Source organism: Dermacentor variabilis, chromosome 5 (genome assembly GCF_050947875.1).
Source record: "Dermacentor variabilis isolate Ectoservices chromosome 5, ASM5094787v1, whole genome shotgun sequence".
Taxonomy (NCBI): Eukaryota; Metazoa; Arthropoda; class Arachnida; order Ixodida; family Ixodidae; genus Dermacentor; species Dermacentor variabilis.
The window spans coordinates 75,000,610-75,021,838 of record NC_134572.1 but is presented as its reverse complement, the minus strand read 5'-3'; the positions used below and the strand labels follow the sequence as shown (position 1 = coordinate 75,021,838).

Here is a 21,229-nt window from a genome sequence, read left to right as displayed (position 1 = left end):
ACTATGGGAGACGTCCCTTTGTTCACTGCCGTTTGCTCCATGAAAAAAAGAAAACATGAGCCCCTGGGACCGTGTAGTGTTAGGACAATTGCAACTACTTTCAACTACTGTGAAATACTGAACGATGCCCTCCACAAGCAGGTATCAATGCGGATGTAAATAAATAAAAAAAATAGTGTAGCGTGCACACTGATATTAAGGAAGAATCTGGACGTGCACCCTTAGGTAGTATAATGTATTATGAGCAATGTATTGCCTTATCATTTCAGTCATCTATTAACCATACAAGGTGTGCTACATGTCAACTATGTTACTATACAAATAGTTGCAAACGAAACGCGAGAAAAATTTTGGTCGGTTTCAACTTTCCCGTCCTATTTTCACTACATCTCTCTATGCATATCGTAAGTGTTAGTCACATGACGCAATTGGCGTTTTTAGGTATTCACTTTTCTTCGTGTCTTCGTCCATTTGCTGTAATATTATCTACATTCCTCTCTACCTATTGCTTCAATAAGGCTTTTTAGTAGCCGGGCTGTACGTATAAATCAAGGTAATCTGTACATTTATACTGACTGTATCTGTGTTTGTTATCCGAAGTGGCGCTGTCCGCTTGTCGTTGCATTCACATCGCTGATAATTGCATAAATTTCGCCATTATCATCTTCACGCTAGCGAACGAAACGCGCTGAGCTGTGCATTAGAAAGCGAGATCACATCGATCAAGTTTACATACATAAAGCCTTTTTTCCGTCTTTACTTCCCCTTTCCCTCCCCCTAGTGCAGGGTAGCAAACCGGAGGCTGTAACTCTGGTTAAGCTCTCTGCCTTTCTCTCATTTGCGCCCCTCTCTTTCAAAGAAACATCCTATCGCACCCTTCAACTGCCCTCCTCGTATCCATTCTTTGCAGCCTTTGCGATATGCGCACGGTTCAACCTTGCCTAATACGAACAACGCATACACGCGCGCGAAGGAGGCATGTTTTACTCCGAACAAGTAAATACAAGAGACTTGGCTACTGTGCCGGCACGCGTACCGTCTGTGCGAATCGCTTACCAAACGCTGTCCGAAGTTTGCGTCAGACGCGCGGACAGCGCCTGCGGCAGAGACGGTCGTCATTTGCATTCGTGCGGCGCGATATCTCGAGAGATCGCGCAGCGGCGTTGCCTGATCTCGGCACGCGGCCTGGGTCACCCCCGTCCCCTCCACTCCCTCCTCCTTTCTTTTTTTCCGATTGCGACAGATATCTCTCCGATCGCGTCGGGGTCGCCCCGAGAGAATATATGAGGGGTGTATCTAACGTCTGGCGAGAAAAAGGAAATGGTAATGATCGTTTGTTCCAGAGGAATAACTTGTTTGTTCTCCTCACGTCTCTCCGTCGGATACTCGGGCCCGCCTCTTTCTATAGTTGTTGGTTGCGCGTTATTAAGGGGACGCGACATTGAATGAGAAAGCCTCCTTGGGAGAGGAGGTCCGGCTGAATATACGTGCGCGTGTGTGAAAGAGTGGGAAAGGGGTGGAACGCTGAAAGCGCAATTAACCGACGTCGGTTCTGCACGAGCGAGCAATTACGACTATGCGGGCGTGATGTTCGCGCGCAACGCTCGAGGTTGCACTTTCCGAGCGCCTAGCGACAGGAAATACGACGAAGCCATGCGCAGCAGCCGTCGGTGCCACGACCGTACCGCAAACGGCTCAGCTTAGCAAAGGGAAGACACAGTCAGTGCGTGCGTAAGCTGCCTGTTCTACTCTGTACAGTGCGCGCAACGCGCCTTACCTGCCTTCTCGGCAAGGACATCGCTTGCAGTGGTGTGCAGCGTAAATGCGCGCCCAGCCCGGTATGAGAGAAAGAATTGACCTGGCTGCACCAACGCGGTTTCAATGCATGTTGAAGCAATTAGCACTGCAAGTTTTTACGTAATCTTCTTGCTTTGAGCCGCTCGCTGTTGAAAACGGCCTGGCATTTTTTTTTTTAGTTTATATATATATATATATATATATATTTTATTTATATATATATATATATATATAGTTTAGTTTATAGCATCGTCGGCGAACCACCTGCGTTCACGTCAGGGAGCAGCGATGTTACCACAACGTAACGAAGTGCGGCGCTCATTGTTCAAGACCTTCACGACGTAGTTCTTCATTCGGTTCTTTATTTCTTTACTTAAAGTAGACGTCATAAAGCAATCTGCATTGCTCTTTATTTCTACACGGCGAAAGAAAGGAATAGTTGTTGTTGGAGTCATAATCAGGATGTTTAACCTGTAGAGATGTATAACGGTACACCCATGGACGCAGCCGGCAACAAGTGTGCCGTGATCAATCACCGCTAGAAGCTTTCTCGTGTCGTTCGCATCTCCTCTTCGGAAAAAAAGAAATGCGCAGAAATATCTTCGTTATCACAACTTTGATGCGACACGTTTACACAGAGGACTATGGCGTGTGTTGGTAGGTGCATGCATATATAACGGTACAGAGCAGATAACCGGCGTGTGCAGTCAGTCATTGCAACATTAAGTTGCACACGTTTTAGTTAAACCCAGTGCTGCAAGACGTAGACCCCCCTCCCCTCTTTTCTGTACGTCTTCTGATATAAAAGCTATGTTAGCAAGCATGCTTTACGGTAAAGCTCACTAATGCTCTAGATATACCGATACTCTACAGCTAAAAAACAGCGACCTTAACTGGCTGATGCAACCAATCGTACCGAGTTTCACAATACGTGCCACTAGACTACGAGCCGCAAAAAGTATCGTGTAGCTCGAGAAAGATGAAGGCCACAATTTATCATCACATGTTATGCGCAGAGCTCTCAAATGGCGGTGACTTACAGGCAGGGGCATTGAATAAAAGTTGGCTGACGCGCATTGGGCACTAATTCATCAATATCCGCGCAGATTTTACCACAAATTTTAAAACGCTGTAAAACAATTGGGAGCAAGCAGTTTCTGTTAGTTCTACGGATATCGCCATCGCACCCAACTGCTGGCGGCGTAAAGAGCTTTGCGACTCATCCTGCAATTTGTCGCGCAAAACTTGGTTCCTGGAATAAACTGCTCCTCACAAAAAAGAACAAAAAATAAATACTTTTAGAGGCGTTGTTGTAATTACGGCAACGTGCACACTCAGTAGGGATTCCTCGAAGTCATTTTTGTCGCAATCGGGCAACCTAACGCTGATTTCCGTGACAGTTAAATAACTTCTAAAGTGGCACATTACATTTTTCTTTATTTATTTAAGTGCATGTGAATGACATGAAGGCATAATGGGGATGCTGGCTCCCTGTGACCCCATGATCGTTATGCTGGCGGCTAGTTCCCAGCATCGACAGTTCTGCAGGCAGTTCCTCTCTCATCATCAAGCGATAAGCTGGATAACTAGAGGAACTGTCGGCGGAACTGTCTCATAAGCAGGATGATAAGACCATAAGATAAACGCTAAGATTTTCATCACGCTTGCAGTGCTTGCAAATGGCGGCCACGATGCTTCTGTAAAAGCTAAATTTAAAGAAAAGAGAAAAAAAAAGAGTAAATGAAGCAGACGTGGTGTTCAAGGAAATAAGAGAAATGAACAAGAAGTTAGACAAACTAAGACGAAAAAGGGCCGCAAAGATGGCTTCGGTCGCGTTCTCGCTGCGCCTGAATGCTACTGTGGACCACTGCGACAGCTTCACCTCTTAGCTGCCGCCTCACAACGTTCGCCGCGCTGACCGCATTGGCGGCGCGGCGAAGACCGACTGACAGGAGATGCCGCGGCTGCCGCCTGTGCTTCCGACAGGCGATAGGCGGCGCTAGGAACGGGATAGAGGCGGAGGAGGAGAAAAGCGGAAGTGAGGTCACAAAGAAAGAAAAAGGAGAGGTAGGAATTAGAGTCACGTGACACGGCCTTAGTAACAGCAGTGCGGCGACGCGGCTGGCTGCATAGGTGACTCGGGCTCCGGGGTTGTGCTCCTTTCTCACTTTTGCCTTTTTCTCTCTCTCTCTCTCTTCACTCCGAAGGGGAAGGCAGACTCTCAAGGCATCACGCCGTATACTCCTCCTCGCTTCTCTCCCTGCCTGCGGAGCCGCTCGCGGAGCCGCAAAACAACAACAGCTGTTCCGCACACGCGTCGAGCCGTAGAGAAAAGCGTGCTTATAATATAGTGATGGTGACATAAATAAGTAAGTAAGGGAATATGGAGACGTGCGTGGAAACACCGCGGCGCCTCGGAATCTGTGCACGGAGACATATTGCTTCGCTAACGCCCAGCGGAATGCTGCTGCTGCCTGTTGTCATGGGGTGGAGATCTGCGCGGATGTGTAACACGTCTTATTTGAACTACTCTGAACGTAAGATGTACTTCGGCGGAACATTTCTAATGGAGCACCTACCGCATATCGGACAGAGTATCGGGACTAGCTGCCTTCAAACTCATACACTGTAAAAGGATACTACAACGGGAACCAAGTTAGTCGCTCCCAAAGGAACGTTTCCAATCAGAAAAGTGTTCATTCGAAGCCAGAAATCGAGCACACCTAAACTGCGGGACGTTGGCAGCCGCCGCTCCAACATGTGAGATAAGCGGGAAGGTTAGCAGACAATATCACGCTGACTAAATTATCAGTTTGAAGCTGTGGAACCTTGAAGCAGTGTTATAAAACACGCAAGCCATACGGGGAATCTCCGAAGTGGCTGATGATGTACGAAATATTTATTTTAGCCTGACCCGTGAAAACTAGTCCTCCGTGGCCTCATTGAGTTAGTACTTCTGCATTGCGCAAGAGTATTCTGGATTTGAAACTTTGGTGAGTCCTTGCTGTTCGTATGGAATAACCACCATTTCATTCTCATCGCTAACACTTTTCTCCCTCTCTTTCTCATTGTACTCCCATTTCACTTCTCCCCTGCTGAGTAGCAGGTCAAAAACTTTATTCAGGCCGACCTCTAAGGTTTTCCATCATAATAAACGTATCTGTCTCTATCTGGCGCTACAGCCTGTTAGCCTGCAATTTATATCCATTGATGGAGTGACGGTCTATTATGACGATTGTGTGGGGCTGAGCTTTCGGAGTTTAGCGAATTGTTTCTGAATTATTAAGTTTATTTGGGTAAGAGAATTGTAACCTTGAAGCATTTTGACACAGTTACTTGGACGGCTAAGTTTATTGCACAAAATTTCTATACCATGTGGAGTGCTGCAAAACTCGTTCAGTCACGTTAGTATGCTTACCAGACAATTGCGTCGAAGGAGTCCATCAAGGAAACTAACAATAATAAAAAAAAATGAAGTACAGTTCAGTCAAAATCATCATACGAGGGCGAATCAGAAAGTCTGCCCCTATTTTTTTTTTTCCTTAGCCATATTACAGCTCTAAATGCGAACATATCCATTCCTAGCTCCGCGGCATGGCGCTGCTGTCAGTTGTTGAAGCTGAGCATGGTGGCAACTGCCATCACCCCGTTTCAAAGGGGACTCTCCTACCTTCCATCCATTCCATCCATCTATCGAAGATGGCGGTTGGGCTTCACATGTCCACGGCGTGCGAGCAACGAAGTGTGATTCTTTTTCCATGGAGCAAGGGACGAGCGCCCATCGAAATCCACAGGGAAATGCACTCCACGTATGGGGAAAGGTGTCTCGCTTTGAGAAATGTGAGGCGGTGGCCTTGTGAGTTCGCAAAAGGCCGTGAAGACTTGCATGATAATGAGTGGTCGGGGAGGCCGTGTGCGTCGCTGACTGACGACCAGTGGCGTAGCAACAGGGAGGGGCCGGGGGGCCGTGGGCCCCGGGTGCAAGGGCCAGTGAGGGGGGGTGTCATATACGTCCACGGACTGAAGACACCCCTCTTTCCCCCGGCTACACCCGGGGAGGGGGGTGACAGAAGACCTATGGGCCCCGGGTACCAGACGACCTAGCTACGCCACTGCTGACGACAGGGGCATCTGGAATTTAGTGCTCCGATGGGACACATATCCGAACCGGTGTGGGGAACTATGTGGAAAAATTGTGTAAGGTACGTAGAATAGCAAGTATATCTTGTAATTACCTGTATATACCTTATTTGGGCTTATAAGAAATAGGCGCAAAGACTTTCTGATTCGCCCTCGTAGATTCAGCTCTAAGTACGTAAATGAAAAAAGGATAAGACTACGCGAAAAACTGGACAGCGCTTCAAATCGTTCACGCTATTTTTCTTGTTGGTATGAATCAACTCAGTTTGTATGACATGTGCAAGCCGGGCACATATTAGGAGAGCTCTGTAGTTTAAAGCCAGGCAAAAAAAAAAAACATGAATTTATCTACAACTATGTTTTCGTTCTCAAGAATTATAACTTTTCATGCAATCACATCCGTAAATGAGGGCGTGATTTGTACTGGCATGTCTATTTATTTCCACGCGATATCGGAACAGCGATTCGAGACCGTATTTACTGAGCTGGAAGTTTATTTGCGCTGTCTGCAAACCAATGCACACATCGCGCCCATTTGTATTTTCAGGCATGGATCTATATCTGGCACGCTTGAAAATCTGGCAAATGCGAAGAAACGAAGCATACTTACGATATTTATTTAGGTGTAGGATAATGAATTGGAAATAGAAGGGTAGCTTTGAAAACATCAACATGTACAGTCGCGTGCAATATGACTTGCAGCACCCTTGTTCTTGGTCTCCATGGTTGCGCGGTGGCTATGACATGCAAAATAGCGGTTTGATAAATACCACTAATTGAAGCTGTGTTTAGGTTGGGAACTTACCGTTTGTCTGCGCAGCCGTACAGTCTTGGAGCCCCTTCGACTACGGGCACCGGTGTTGTAGGTTATATTGCACGTGACTTTACCCGTTAAGGATCAATAGACCTGAGGTGCAAGGACTGTACCGTGATGATGATGATGAAGCAACATGTACTGGGCCCGAAATAAATCGACGGTGCACGCAGGCACCAGATGGGGTGGTTCCCTAGTTACGGGACCCATATGTTCCCAGCAGCTCCGTGGCATTGCGTAGTTGACGCCGTATCCCATGAGAGCACTTATGGGCCGAACGCATCTCTTATTTGCATTTTGAATCTTTCAGCGTTCGCTGTTCACGGACCGTGTATATTTGATTTGCCATGCATGAATTTTCTAGCTACGACTCGAGGCCAAGCTCTTGATCTGGGACAATTAAGCAAAGCACCATTCCATTTTCCCCAACCACCTCAGTGCTTGCGATCTACTGGCATGAATTCAAGAACACACACCTCCAACGTACACTGAACGCCACCACAGCTCTCCATCGCCTTGAGGATACTCAGCGAGTCCAAATTTGCTCTCGCGCTACTGCCACCCACAGCTTCACAAGAACGAGCTACAGCACTACACCAAACCTATGGCATTGCTCATCGCACAAAATTCATTATACTATACAGCATCGTGCTCTACGAAGGCGCCCATAGCAACTAAATGTCCCAGTTTTCGATGAAATTCGACGAAATTTACGTCCAATGGCACTTTATCTATGCACAACCATTCATCCGACTCCTGCACTCATTTAAACCTATCTTCTTGGCTAAAGCCCACCACGTGGACTCTGATCGAGCGCACCATTCCCTCTGTCTTGACATGGCCGAAGAGGATATGTAGCCATTGAAGCACTCTGCCTGACTTCTACTTAATTTATATCGAAGGTAAACTTTACGACGAACTAGAAGTAGTAGTTTAATTCCGTTTGCAAAACAGACGGAAGGCGTTCAGAATAATAGGGAAACCTCAATGCTTATGGTGAAATACAGTGTGAAGACGAAAATGCCCAGAAAGCAATAAGCAGGTTATAACTTATTCTTGCTTTTCTGTGTTCCGTCTTCACACTCTCTTTTGTTTCTTTTTTTTCGCAGTAAGCTACATACCAACTATTGTGTCCAAGTGAACCAAATCCTGCGAAGGAATGCTTTCGCCTGATGGTTTATAAAGGCAAAATGTGACGATGCCTGAATAAGCCATGCTCTCATAGCAGGAAGGCACTGCATTCGTGTAGCGTGTATTACCGTTCCACTTTTATAGTACCTCGACTCCCGCATTCGTGATCTTAAGTGACGTCCTGGCACCCTTAACTGGTCAAAATGTCTCATGGTCATGTTTGCACCACATTCGGATAAGTGTCACAAACACTAACTCATCGTCATCATCATCATCAGCCTATGTTTATGTCCGCTGCCCCCCACCCCGGGACGAAAGCCCCTCCATGCGATTTCCAATTAACCCTATCTTGTGCTAGCTAATTCCAACTTGCGCCTGCATACTTCCTAATTTCATCACCCCACCTAATTTTCTGCTGTCCTCGACCGCGTTTCCCTTTCCTTGGCTCCCATTCTGTAACCCTAATGGTACAACTGTTATCTAACCGGCGCATTACATGGCCTGCCGAGATCCATTTTCTTTTCTTAATGTCAACTAGAATATCGTCTGTCCCCGTTTGCTCTCTAGTCCACACAATTCTCTTCCTGCCACTTAACGTTACGCCTAACACTTTTCGTTCCACCGTTCTTTGTGCGGTCCTTGTTCTCAAGCTTCTTTGTTAACCTCCAAGTTAGCACCAATAGGATGCAATGGTTGTACACTTTTCAACGACAGTGCTAAGCCCCCAGTCAGGATATGGTAAATCCTGGTGCACGCACTCCAACCCATATTTATTCTTCTGTAAATTTCTTTCTCATGATCAGTGTCTCCTGTGAATAACTGACCTAGATAAACATACTCCTGTACAGACTCTAGAGGCTGACTGGTGAATATGAATTGTTGTTTCCTTGCCAGACTATTGAACATTACCTTTGTCTTCAGCATCTTAATCTTCAATCCCACGCTTACACTTTCTCGGTTAAGGTCCTTTATGATATGTTGTAATTCGTTCGCAGTGTTGCTGAACAGGACAATGTCATCTACAAACCTAAGGTTACAGAGATATTCGCCTTTAATCCTCACTCTTAACTTTTATCAGTGTAAGACCATGAATAAGTCTTAGCATGGAGTGAATATCATTGGAGAGATTGTCTCTACTTGCCTGATCCTTTCTTGGTAGATAATATTCTACTTTTCATGTGGAGAAACAAAGTAGCTGTGGATTCCCTGTAGATATTTCCCAAGATATTCACGTATGCCTCTTGTACTCCTTGATTACACAATGCCTGTATGACTGCTGGTATCTCTACTGAATCAAATGGCTCTTCATAATCTATGAAAGCCATATAGAGAGGTTGATTATACTCCGCAGATTTCGCAATTACCCGATTGCTGACATGGATTGTTGCATATCCCTTCCTGAAGCCAGCCTGTTCTCTTAGTGGATTGATGTGTTGCCCTGAATCTGTTGGAAATTATCTTGGTGAATATTTTATACAATACTGAAAGCAAGCTAATAGGCACATAACTCTTACATTCTTTAGTATCACCCTTCATATGCATTAGTACAATATTGGCATTCTTCCAGCTCTCAGGCACGCTTCAAATCTTGAAGCATTGCGTATAAAGGGCTGCAAGCTTTTCAAGCATGATATCACTTCCATCTTTGACTAAATCAACTGTTAATCCATGTTCTCTTGCCCCTTTTCCCCTGGTCATGTGTCGCAAGGCCCTTCTAACTTCATCACTAGTTAGAGGAGGAGCCTCGGTATTGTGTTCATCACTGCTTCGAATGAAGGTAGCTTGGTTGCTCTGAAGATAGCTTGGCTCTGCAAATACTTATTTAAAATTAGACGAATAAGATCGCCAGTGTGCTCTGCATGAAACGTATAGGAAGACATAGCCCACATAGTCCACTTAATCGGCTTTCACAGTCGATTCACATTAGAAAGAACATCACTGTAGATATTTGCTCTTGTTGGTGTAACGTGTGGTGTAACAATGTAAAGAACACCTTTAATTTCCGCACTGAATATTTATAAGTTACTGACATGCCTTGACCTACGTTGTACTAAAGCCATAAATATACAAGTACAGGCATACTTTAGAGGTAACTTCACTTTGGCCACACCCGAAGCAAACAAACAAACACTTACCTTGCCCGCGCACTAAAGCTGCGCGTATTCGTCAGGCGCAATGGAAGCACCTTTAACCTTCCCTAGATACATTGGTCTCAATGAAATACTTTAGCTTGTATGTTGTATGTTGCGGTTTGTTTTGTGCATGTTGAGCATCTAGGACGCGCACAGTGCATATCATTATCATTCCGTAGTGTCAACGTGGAGTAGCACACTAGGTACTTCTCCGGGATTGTATAAATAGCTCACTTTCTCTCACTGGGCAACTATCAGCTAAAGAAACTGCGCAAAACAATGCCTCACGGCATTCGGCGCACTCACAAGTCGTGCAGAGTCGGCTTACAGGCTTCTGCAACCTCTTTCGCGAAAACTTGCGTCGCCCACACTGTTCGTGGAGAGGAGAGAAAGAAACGAAGGCAGGCAGGTTAACCAAGGATGTGCCCAGTTGGTTACCCTACAATTGGGAACTCACGTATGGACTCAACAGACTGCTTTTGCGTCGGCTAAGTTACTGAGACATCTTCTGCGTAATACTCGATACATAATAAAGGTCATTGAATTTATTAACTTCGTTTCTTTTTTGTGTGCGTGTGTTTTGCGTAAGATGGAACTCAATCTTCTGCTTTGCGAGATCCTCCAGATTTTATGCGCAAGCTCCGCCATGATAAGTTCAATCTATCCACTCACGCACTATTTTGTGAGCGTAAATAAAAGGGGCCCGAAGATAATGTGATTGTTTTAGGCTTGCCGTACCTGTCAAATCATTCTTTTTCTGTCGGCGTTGCTTGGGTCTTTAGACACGGCACATAATTATTCTCACTTTTGTCCAACGTTAATTGTAGTCTATAGATGCTATCTAGACATCTATCTCAGTTTCCAACAATAGATATACGCTCGTCATCCACTCGTAAGACTTGTCCCGCTCAACATTTGCAATCTCTTACTAAATGCATGGTCTAACTGCATATTCCATGAATCCAAAAGGACGTACGCTTAATGCAGAGATGGCTTGCATTCATGCAACGTATTGTTCGAAATATCTTCATTGAGAACACGATCTTATAGCAACATTGTAATACATTGGCACACGTCTCTATTACGTTGCCTTGTTCTTCGTCTTTTTCCCTCTCCCTCGCTCTCTTTCTTTGTACAATGCAGTTATTTCTAGTGTTTGCTTCGCGTTCTGCCACTCCCTATCTGTCTCTTCGAGCAGAATGCGCTCTTAGTTGACAGATGAGCACGTCTACGAACAAAATTAATGGCACTTTAAACTTGAGCAGCTATTTCCCCTCCTTTATTTTTGTATTTCTGCGAGTGCCCTTAACCTTGTCGGGGCTTTGTTCGCATGTGTTCTTCGTGGTCAACTGGGACACATTGATAAGAATAAATACAGCAAAGTGAAGAGAGTTAGGGCAAATCAATGAGACGGTTGTCCAATTTGCTATCCTGCAACAAGGAAAGTGGCAAGTAAATTGAGAGAAGCAAAAAAAAAAATGAACAGAGAGAGAGAGAGAGAGCGAGAGAAAGAGAGGACAACCGTTGAATTCAGAGGCTACACGTGAAAACATTCGAATAGCTTTCGGCGCCAGCGGCAAATGTTGCCTCAGTCCAAGCATAGTTGCCATTGAAGGCCACATGCAATCTATCTTATCTAACGCGGATGGAGGCGCCTGAAAGCAAAAGCCAGAAATTAAAGCTCCAGAGCTGCCCGATTGCCTCCTCTTTGCAGATGATTTTAGCTCATGGTTCATGCGTTGTGTAGCAGACTATTGGGCATCGTCTTGAGGACTTCGCTGGAGAAGCATGATTTTAAAGCAATAGTGTATCACACAGTTCCCAAAACGAGAAACGCGATAAATCTACATGCGAAGCGACAGCTATCAGTGATGACTGCTGTTCAATGGTACATGCTAAACAGTAAAGCATCGCCACCATTCGTCGCGTCAAACACGAAAGTTATCGCCGACAGCGACCGATTGAAAAATGTGGCTCCATACGTCTGGCTCCCTCCACACACGTAGCGCCCACGTGACCAGCGCGTGAACCGACGGCAGCGACATCACTCTGCACGTTCCATTGTTCGCTGCCTGATACCGCGAACCTCAATAGCGAGCGAACGACTCCCGCAGGTCCAGAAAAGCATCGGTGCTCGTAAAGGACGCCCCACACAAACTAAAGAAAGAAGCATCGAAAAAGGAATAGAAGGCAAGAAAGAAGCAAGACCAGACTAGGCTGGGGCCCGGGATTCCGCACCAGCTGTTCGCATTCGCGCACTTGTTTACGATAAACGCGGCCCGTCTCCTCTCCTCCACGGACACGCTTTTTTTTCTCTCGCACAGCCGGCTTGGAAGCAACACGCATAAAGATGTACAGATGCAGTAATGACAGACCGATGCAAATGCACAAAGTATGGCTGGACCACTTCGGCGGTCGCCAAGGTGAGAGCGCACGGCTCGAAGGGACCAGAGGAGGAGCTGAGAGACTTCCTTTCTTCGGCGCGCTCGAGAGTGCACCGGCAGTTGGGGGTTGACGGGATAGTCAGAGACCGGAGTGGAGAAGACCACGGAGGGAGCAGTGTGTTAGCGCACATATAGCCGGCGATGGTCAACAGAGAGTCCATAATAAAGAGAGAGAGAGAGAGAGAGAGAGAGAGAAACAGGTTAGAAAGAATACTTTGGAGTTCCGTTGCACTTTTTTTATGCTTAGTTGTCTTTAGGCTTTCCCCCTATTTCTGTTGTCTGATGGTTGCTATGCGTGTTGCTGCACTGCCTCCCTTCTCTCTTTTTTTTTTTCTGTATGATCGCCTCTGGAGTTTTCATCTTACGACAGAGCTTTGCGCATGCGTGCGTCGGTTCGCAACGCACTCCCTTTTCGGTCTGGTCGCGCGAAAGCAGACCGCGACAGCTCAGTGCGGCGTCGAGTCCTTAATGTACGGTCTCGGTCCGTTGTTGCCATGGGAAGTCAGCGCCCTTTTTAATTTTGCTTCGATGCTCTCGTTCTCGGTACCACGCTCGCTGGCGCGTAGCCAAGGAGTTGCGCAACCGTAAGAAAACCGCGTAAATACAGGGAAAAGCGTACGGGGGACTATAGGACGAGCACATTGTGCGGCACGTACGAGCGCCGTACTGACACGTACATAGTGCGTCTGGGAGGTTGAGGGGGCAAACTCGTCCTACCCGTCTCTTGTCGGTTTTTGCAATGAGCTTGTGAAAGTTTGAGAAACTAACCGCTTCGAGCGATTACGCATTAGCGGACTGTTACTGCCCTCGGTCACGTGTCAAATATGACAGATCGCGTGCGCGAAGCTGCGCGCGGACGACTTTGCAATCGCCGAGTTGCATTGACGGCATGCAGTGACAATAAGCGGCATGCAGCCCCTACTAGTCAGTGCAATGGGGCGTACGTATATGGTTGAGACCGCCACGCGATCTGTATGTATGTGGAATGCTGAACGGTATCTATATTTGAACACCGCACTTCGGCGGCGCTCTTTTTCACAGCATAGATGCTAGAGATGAGATAAAGTCAGGATAGAAATGTCTCTCCTCTACACCTTCGTTACAGTAGACGTGCCGAAAACAGTAATTATCCACAAAGATCCATCCGTCCACATAGAGCAACTACGACACCGGTATGTAGAGCAGGATAGTATAAAGAGACAAAAAAAAAAGAAGATTAAAATTAAATTAACCTGTTTTGCGCGCCAAACCCACGATATGGTTATGTAGATTAATTTTTACCACCTGGGGTCTTCTTTTTAACGTGTACCCAATGCACCGTACAAGGGCGTTATTTTATTTCATCCTCGTCGAAATTTGACTGCCGCCGTCGGCATTTTATTCCGGTGCGTTTGGGCTCGTATAAAGAGACAATAATCAAAAATTTACGTTGCTGCCCGCTCCGCTACTCTGCACGAAAGCGCATCAGGGGCACACTGTCGATAGGGAACTTCTAGAAAGGAAATACATGTAAATAAGTGAAAAATTTATGACCCTGCGAGCAGCACCACGGAGACGGCTGAAGCGAAGCAGTCTGATCGCACACGGCCTGTCTCTTTATCTCAGCTGCTTTTAGGAATGCCAAGCTGTACCGTTCTCTCCGACAAAATCACGTCTGACAAGAAGACAAAAATAAAGGCGGCACAGAGAAGTTGCGCACATGCAACTGATTTAGGAAAAAAAAAGAACAACGAAAGAAGCCGCACTGAAGCGAGCTTGACGTGCAGTTCCTTCATCAGCGCAAGCTCTTTTAAGAGCCTTCCAAGACGAGGGCTACTCCGACTGACGCCGTAAATCGAATCGGGAGTTTGAGCGCGCCAGGGCGAATGTGTCAGCGAGGTGGCCAGCCTCTTCACCCCGCAGTCTTGCTTGGGCCCGATCTCAGCGCCAAGCCTGGAGGCATCGCGCTCGTGACTGTTGCGCGATGAAGGAGGCGTTTTCGCTACGCATCTCAAGTGTCTCTGCAACGCACGAGCAAGGACCGGTCAGCTTGAGCCGCTCACTGCGCGGCTGCCGCCGCTGTCTTTCAGTGTCAAGGTCTCGGCAATGAACGCAGCGTGTGCGAAGAAGGCTTTGCGGGCCAAGCGTGAAGCAACGTGGCAAAGTATCCCGGTGACGGCGGCGCCTCGAACGAAGAATCGACGAGTCGATGGACGGACGCACGGGTCTGTACTGGGCACGACGTGTGAGTGAGGCGAGAAGCCGGGGCCCCTTCGATTTGGGTGCATTTTTCGAAAAGGGACCCACGGCTTAAATGCACTGCGGCTTAAACGAATGGGATCACCTATGCTGGTTGCGCAGTGGGTAATGCGTTCGCTGTGCTATATAGATGCTCGTCAAGCAGTCTCGGGTATTTTTGCCTTGCGAGGCAACGCGGTCCGTGTACTGGGTGACTCCGGATTAATTTTTTTAACCTCCTGCAGTGCTTTAACGTGAACCCGACGCACGGTACAGGAGCGTTCTTGCATTCCGCACCCATTCGATTGCAGCCGCCACGGCCGGGATTGAAACCGCAACCCGTTGCAGAAGGCTATTGTAAGAGTTACCGTGCTTGAGCGTATAGCGTTCAGCGCATTCGGAAGAGAAGCAAAGTGTGCTGAGGAAAAGAAAGTTACGCAAAACTTGTTGCCTGAAATTCGGTAAAGCCCAATATTCAAGGAGCAATATGGCACGTGCGAAATGTACAGGCAATCTCGGTTGCAAATTATGCAACTTTCAAATGTCACGGCATGAAATGACGTTGTATTTAGCATGTAAATATATATCGTGTGGGACAATTACATCAATGAGGTTCCGAAAGCATGGAGAAGATAAAGAACGCTTGTGTTTGTGACATTCATAAGTCCTTTTTGATCGAAACTAAAATAAGCAAAATTGAAGGTTGTCTTTAGCGAAACTAATTGGCAACTAAAGTCGGAACGCTATAAAGGGTCGTCTGATATAATTATTAAAGCGTATACGAATATGCTATCCGTTCACTCGCTTTAACTTGGAAATGGTTACCGCCAGACACACAATTATAGGTAGATCAATTCAGTCTTACGTCAGTGCACAGGATAGTTTGATGTCTGCTGAGTGCCTAAACTGTAATTTCTCTGGGCGTCCTTTACGAGCATAATGATTACGAATTCGTAAAGCAAGCGATCGGCGATCTTAACCCGTCACGCAGGTGGGACGTTACCGGGAGGACATAGCAAAATATTCGGCATATGGTCAGAGCGCAAACCGTAACTACCAGAACGCACAGTTCAACTTGTTTTGGTAAATCTTCATCGCAAGAAGGCAAGCCCTGAAGATTACGTTTTGGTTAAAAGCCCCCAAAATGTGCGCCCAATCCCCCTTTCCCCCTCTGAACTACAAAATAAAATCTGAAAATGATGTAGTGTATACTAAGCCCAGTACGTCTCCAGCTCGACGGGCTCTTTTTCTTTTTGCGACATTTGCGAAAAAATATTTGCGACTCCAGTCGCAAATATTTTTTTAATCGGCTCCTTCTCGATGCACACCCGCTGACAATGCGACGTGGCGTGACGTTATTGTTATTCTGTACCGAAAGAAACAAAACAAAAAATCAGCCTGTCTCCTATTGAAGACGGCTCTAACAAAGTCTGCGCCAGTCCTTCTTTTATTCTTTTTCATACATTTTACCTATCGCAGCGTGATTCATCAAGCCTGTTTACCGAAACTGAAGCACGCTTAAAGATATCTCGGCTTCGTTGGAGTCTTTCGAGATTCATCTGCACTCGCTCTTCATTGTGCTGCCATTCACTGACGCCAATTCAATTCTAACTTCGTAAACACGTCAACCAATTTGATTATATTTTGCTGCGCGACCCTGTAGCGCGTAGAAATTTAAAATAGCATCATCATATCGCGCGCGGATATGGAACCATAGAAGGCGCGAAAATATTCGCTTCTATGAACTCGGTATGAAATCCAGTCGTGGTACCTCGAAGGAGTATGTTCGCACGGCCGCAATGCGGATTTCTTTTTCTGTCGTGTTAACTTTTAACTTCTTGTTCTATTTCAATAATGCACATTCGTGTATGCATTGCAGAAGGAAACTAGCGCACCGAGAAACAACACGCAGATTATGCAGGAGGCAGACATACATACGAAACGAAACAATAAAACACGCACATTTTAGTCAGCGGCAGTTTGAGCACACTCTTGCAAAAAATATGGCAAAATGAATACATAAAAACGGATGGAGCCCGATACCTATGAGGGTGGATTCATCACATTTTGTTCTGTTTGTCAACAAACTGGCCACACGCCTAAAGTGAAGCAAGGAGTTCCAAAAACTGGCATTTCATCTGAAGCAGCAATCAGAAAAAAAAAGAAGCAATCTTTTCACACTGCCAGGAGCGTTTTGGACTAAATGTAAACATGAACGCCTTTTCACCTGCAATGTGCTGAACGATATAAAAAAGAAAATACGCAACTATAGGTATAAGTTGAGTCTTGAAGGTATTCTGTAAGTGCCTACTAAATGAACTGTCCATTTCAGTACACGCTAATTGGAGATAACTTGATAGCCGGCACTAACGATTGACGCCTGTCATACCGGCTTCGAGCTCTAATCCCGCCGGTGCGATCTGAAATGGAGAATCCACTTTGCGGACATTCACGCAGTAAACCCCTTCGACTTTGCTTACCACTTACTGCGGGTTCGTACTTTTGCAACGCAACCCCCCCCCCCCCCCCTCCTCCCCGTTTCGATTATTCATTAGGGTATGTGTCGAAACACTTGCACGGACTGGGCCTTCGTGCAAGCGCGCTGGTGGTTCCGTTCAACAAAGACGCTACGCACTGCTCACCTTCATTATTAACGGAGTGTGTTGATTGTGGACCTCACGCTTTTCGACAACGCGGTCAGCGAGCCTTGGCATATTTAACAGCGGAAGCGTGCGCGCAGACTGGCTGAGTGACCAGGTGGTACACTATTTTGCACTCACGCTTTTTTTTTTATTTTCTCTCTTTTTGCTTGGCACTACACTCCCTTGTAGTGCTCGACTCCTACGCGCGAACCACTCTTGCACGTTTACCGGCCTACTGCAAGCAAGAACGCCACTTACGATGACACTGAGATATGTTCTTATTTGGACATCGGTGGTGCACGGTGAATGGCCTCGGAATAATGGTCAGCGTTAACTTCGCGCTACCTTGCATGCGGCTGTGCTTCCATTTCGCAGGTAACCCTGACAACAGCCGGTCGATTCTTGCGAATGAAAAAAAAAAAAAACCGGTGCTCTGAGAAAATACGCATTCGCTTCATTCGAAACGTTGGATTCCCGTACTGTGGTACACAACAATAACGCGGGGGGATTGGCCATGAAGCGGGCGATACATAATGTGCCAACGCCTACTAGCTTTTAGAGATGACCGCTGCCTGTTGATGATGAGGATAATGTCCATACTTTGGCACAGACCCACAATGGGAGATCAGGCAAGAAACGGCCGGTATATAAAAAAAAAACTAATATATATAGGATGAAGTTCGGAAATACGAGCCAATATAGGAGTCGTCACATAGCGTAGCACAATGCGCGCGAGAGCATAAGCGCTCGCGTCACTTTCCTTTACTTCAAGGACGCAAAAATTAAATTGTGCAAATATATAGTATTTCATTAAGCGCTTCGCAGAAGCTTCCCTTCACATAGATTCCGAAATGTGCGATGGATCTGCGTAATCTTTTTTTTTTTCTCACATTATCTTATTTGTTATACAACATAATTCGATTTTACAAAGTGCCAAGAAAAGTGCTCGTGACCGCGCTCGAAAGACTGGACAATCGCCCCTTTACAGAGCAAAAAGCTCTAGGACACTGGTCCAGACGGGCTTCGGCACTCAAGGCCTTAAGGGCTTTGCTGAAGTTTTTAAGGACATGCGAATTGTGCGACCGCCTTTGAATGTTGTAGCGCGCAGTTTCGCGTTACTGTGTGAATTTTCTGGTTTCATTTTTTTCCCTCTTCTTTCTCCTTTAATTCCCATTACCCCTTTCCCCAGCATGGGGTAGCCAGCCGGTACTTACACTGGCTAACCTCCCTGTCTTTCCTCCCCTTTGTCTCCTCCTCCTCCTCCTCCTCGATTTTACTCGCGCACTTTAGAAGGATATGCGAGCGAGTTCTCCCCCATCCATACAGGAGTCACAGTTTGACCCACAATCTAGTTATCAGCGTCGTCATAGCCTTCAGCAACACACAACAATTACGACGAAGGTAAGAATAAAGTGTGCTGCATACAAATGCTCTACAACTTGGCTGGTGTGGTACGGTCTGCTAAGTATGTGTCTACGTCTAAAAAAATGCTATTGGCAAAGCAGAACGATAACTCGCTTAACAAATCGCGAACATGCTCAGAGAATGGCTCACGCGGTTGTTTCGCACAGCACCTGCCGCACACGGCAGCGCGCCTGACTTTCCTCTCTCCGGTCGCAGCTAACTAACCAGCTCGTTTGTGCGCGAGCAGCCAGCCAACGTGCAGCGAAAAGAAATAATAAAATAAATCTCGAAGCCCAGGCGACCGTCGATTGGAATCGCGAAAACAGGTCGCACATCGCGCGATGCTGTTGCTTGCTCGTGATCTCTTCGTTCCACGATCGCCAGCTGCGGCATGGAAACCTCCGGCATAGCTGCGGAGGATGAATCACAACGCTCACTCGTGACGTCACACTCGTTCCGTCGGCAGCTGCTGCAGCTTTGCGAAATCTTCCTGGGAGGGCTATCCCCGTCTGCAGGCGACGAACAACCGCGCGCGCCCCCCAGGTTTCCGCCAGCGCCTTCCTTCCCTCCCTCCCACACGTCTCTGTCGGTGCCATATTGCACACGCAAGAAAGAAACAGAGAAGCTGGTGTTTACGTCCTGCGGCTTCTTCTTCTTCCTCCTCCTCCTCTTTCTCGTCAACCGTTATACTTGTTGTTCCTCGCAAAAAAGAGCGCACTGAGTGTTCTTAAGCGCGGCACAACCGACTGACCGAAACACTCCTCTTCAGTTCCAATACCCCGCGCGTTCGCTCGGTTCTTGGGAGTATCGTCGTTGGCCCTCGGCCCAGTTCCGGCGAGAAGATCGCGCGCAGCGCCTGTCGTCAGCGCTTCTCCGTTTCTCTCCGAGGTGACGCTTCCACCTATCAGCTGCAAACTCTATCGCAACGAGAGGGGCCGGAAAGTCTCCGTGAAACGCGCTCGCGCAAGAGCTGCGGTGCTGCACCACAACGACGGATATTGCAAGTCCCCCCGCTCTGTGGTTCGACGGTGGAGACGACGCCAAGTCACACGTGCCCGCTTGACTTCGCTTGTCCGCCTTCGTTCGCGCCGGCTTTTAAGAAAAACGCTAGCGGCAGGGTTCTGGAGTTGTGTTTCGTGCGTGGTGCGCTGAACCGGGTCTGGTGCTAGTGGTCATACACACGAAGCGAACGGACACCGCTGACGGACGTTCGCGTTGTTTGCGGAGGATCAACTCTCCGCCTGACCCCCGCTACGAGTTCCTCAACTCCAGCTGTCTCCAAGGGCTCGACGTCGATCAACGGTAGACGCGCTCGGGACTAACAAAGTGTGCAGCGCCACCGCAGACTCTCGCTCACAAAGAGACAGCGCTCACCCGGAAGGACTGCGCAAGCGACTTGACACCTCCATAACTGAATAACGTCCAGCTTTCAGCCACGTGTATAAGTATAGCTTAACTTCTTGCCAGACCATTCCGTTTCGCTCGCTGCTATATCGATTCCCTGTGTTCCGGTACAGCGTCGGTTAGCTGTGCCGTGTAGCACCGCTATAGCTGCCTCGCACTACCGCACTTTCACTTGCGAAGTGAGAACCGCACTGTCTTGTGTGTTTCGTCGTTTTCGTTGTTCTTTCGCATCGCACGGACGTCCGTCGCCGACTCTCAAACCGAAGTGGAGCCTTCTCGGCGCTGCGGCGCAGCTTCCTGCCTAGCGCGCGCTCGTTCGCGCGGTTGTCACCACGGCGGTAGACTTCTACATCGGCCACGACGATGACGGTAAGTGGAGACGGCGAGCGTCGGCGCGTCGGAACGTGCTCGCTCGGAGTGTTTACAAGTTTCTGGCTTCCTTTCCACGGCGTCTCCGTTCCGCGAGCCACCTGTACACGGCAGTACGAGCGCAGCTGTTGCTAAGCGTCAAAGGTTCCTTCGCTCGTGTGCCGCGCTGGCGTTACTGGAAGCGTGCGCTCTTTCAGTCGTCCAGCAAAACACGCTGCTGTTTCAGTAAACGCGCTGGTCGGCTGGCTGATCGCTGACCTGCTGGGAACTAGAGAGAGGAAAGTTGAAGCATAGGAAAGGTAGACGGCGGGTCGAGCTTGTCTCTGGTCTGCTACCCCACGCCTGGGGTAAAGGGGAAGCTATATACAGGTACAAGAAGATAAGGAAATGAGATGACGATGCAATACTAAAGCGAACGACAGTGACAATGTGCAGCGTACACGCCGCGTACAGTTCTTGCGGAGGAACGACACGCGCGGTCGTCAGCTTATTCAAGGCTACTACCAATTTAAACGGCGCCCATATGTGCATACGCGAATGTGGCCTGAATACGCAGAACATTGATCACACATACGCACATATTATACATATGGCGGGTACGGCGATCAGGTCCACGAGTGATTTACATTTGGGCATATCTCTCAGGAGTCATAACAAAAAAAAGAAAGAAAGAAAAAAAAAGGATCTGCATACTTCTATATAGCAACAAGTACCGGTTCGAAAACTTCGAGTGAG

At 47.4% G+C, this 21,229-nt stretch overlaps 1 protein-coding gene and 1 long non-coding RNA gene across 7 annotated transcripts in view; one reads left to right on the top strand and one right to left on the bottom strand.

The window, feature by feature from the left end:
* The window catches only part of LOC142582811 (uncharacterized), a 139,922-nt gene that overhangs the window by 66,672 nt on the left and 52,021 nt on the right, over positions 1-21,229 (top strand). Inside the window, exon 1 of one of the 6 annotated variants that reach the window (XM_075692863.1) lies at positions 12,377-12,437. The exons of 3 other annotated variants lie outside the window; for them this stretch is intronic. In XM_075692863.1, coding sequence (XP_075548978.1) covers positions 12,392-12,437 — 46 coding nt within the window. In that variant the 5' untranslated portion in view covers positions 12,377-12,391. Of the gene's footprint in view, positions 1-12,376; positions 12,438-14,631; positions 14,663-19,427; positions 20,495-21,229 lie in introns of those variants that run through there. 2 more of the 6 variants (XM_075692866.1, XM_075692867.1) reach the window with 2 other exon arrangements.
* LOC142582813 (uncharacterized) overlaps positions 1-21,229 on the bottom strand; it is a 216,951-nt gene that overhangs the window by 178,626 nt on the left and 17,096 nt on the right. The gene's annotated exons all lie outside the window — the stretch shown is intronic.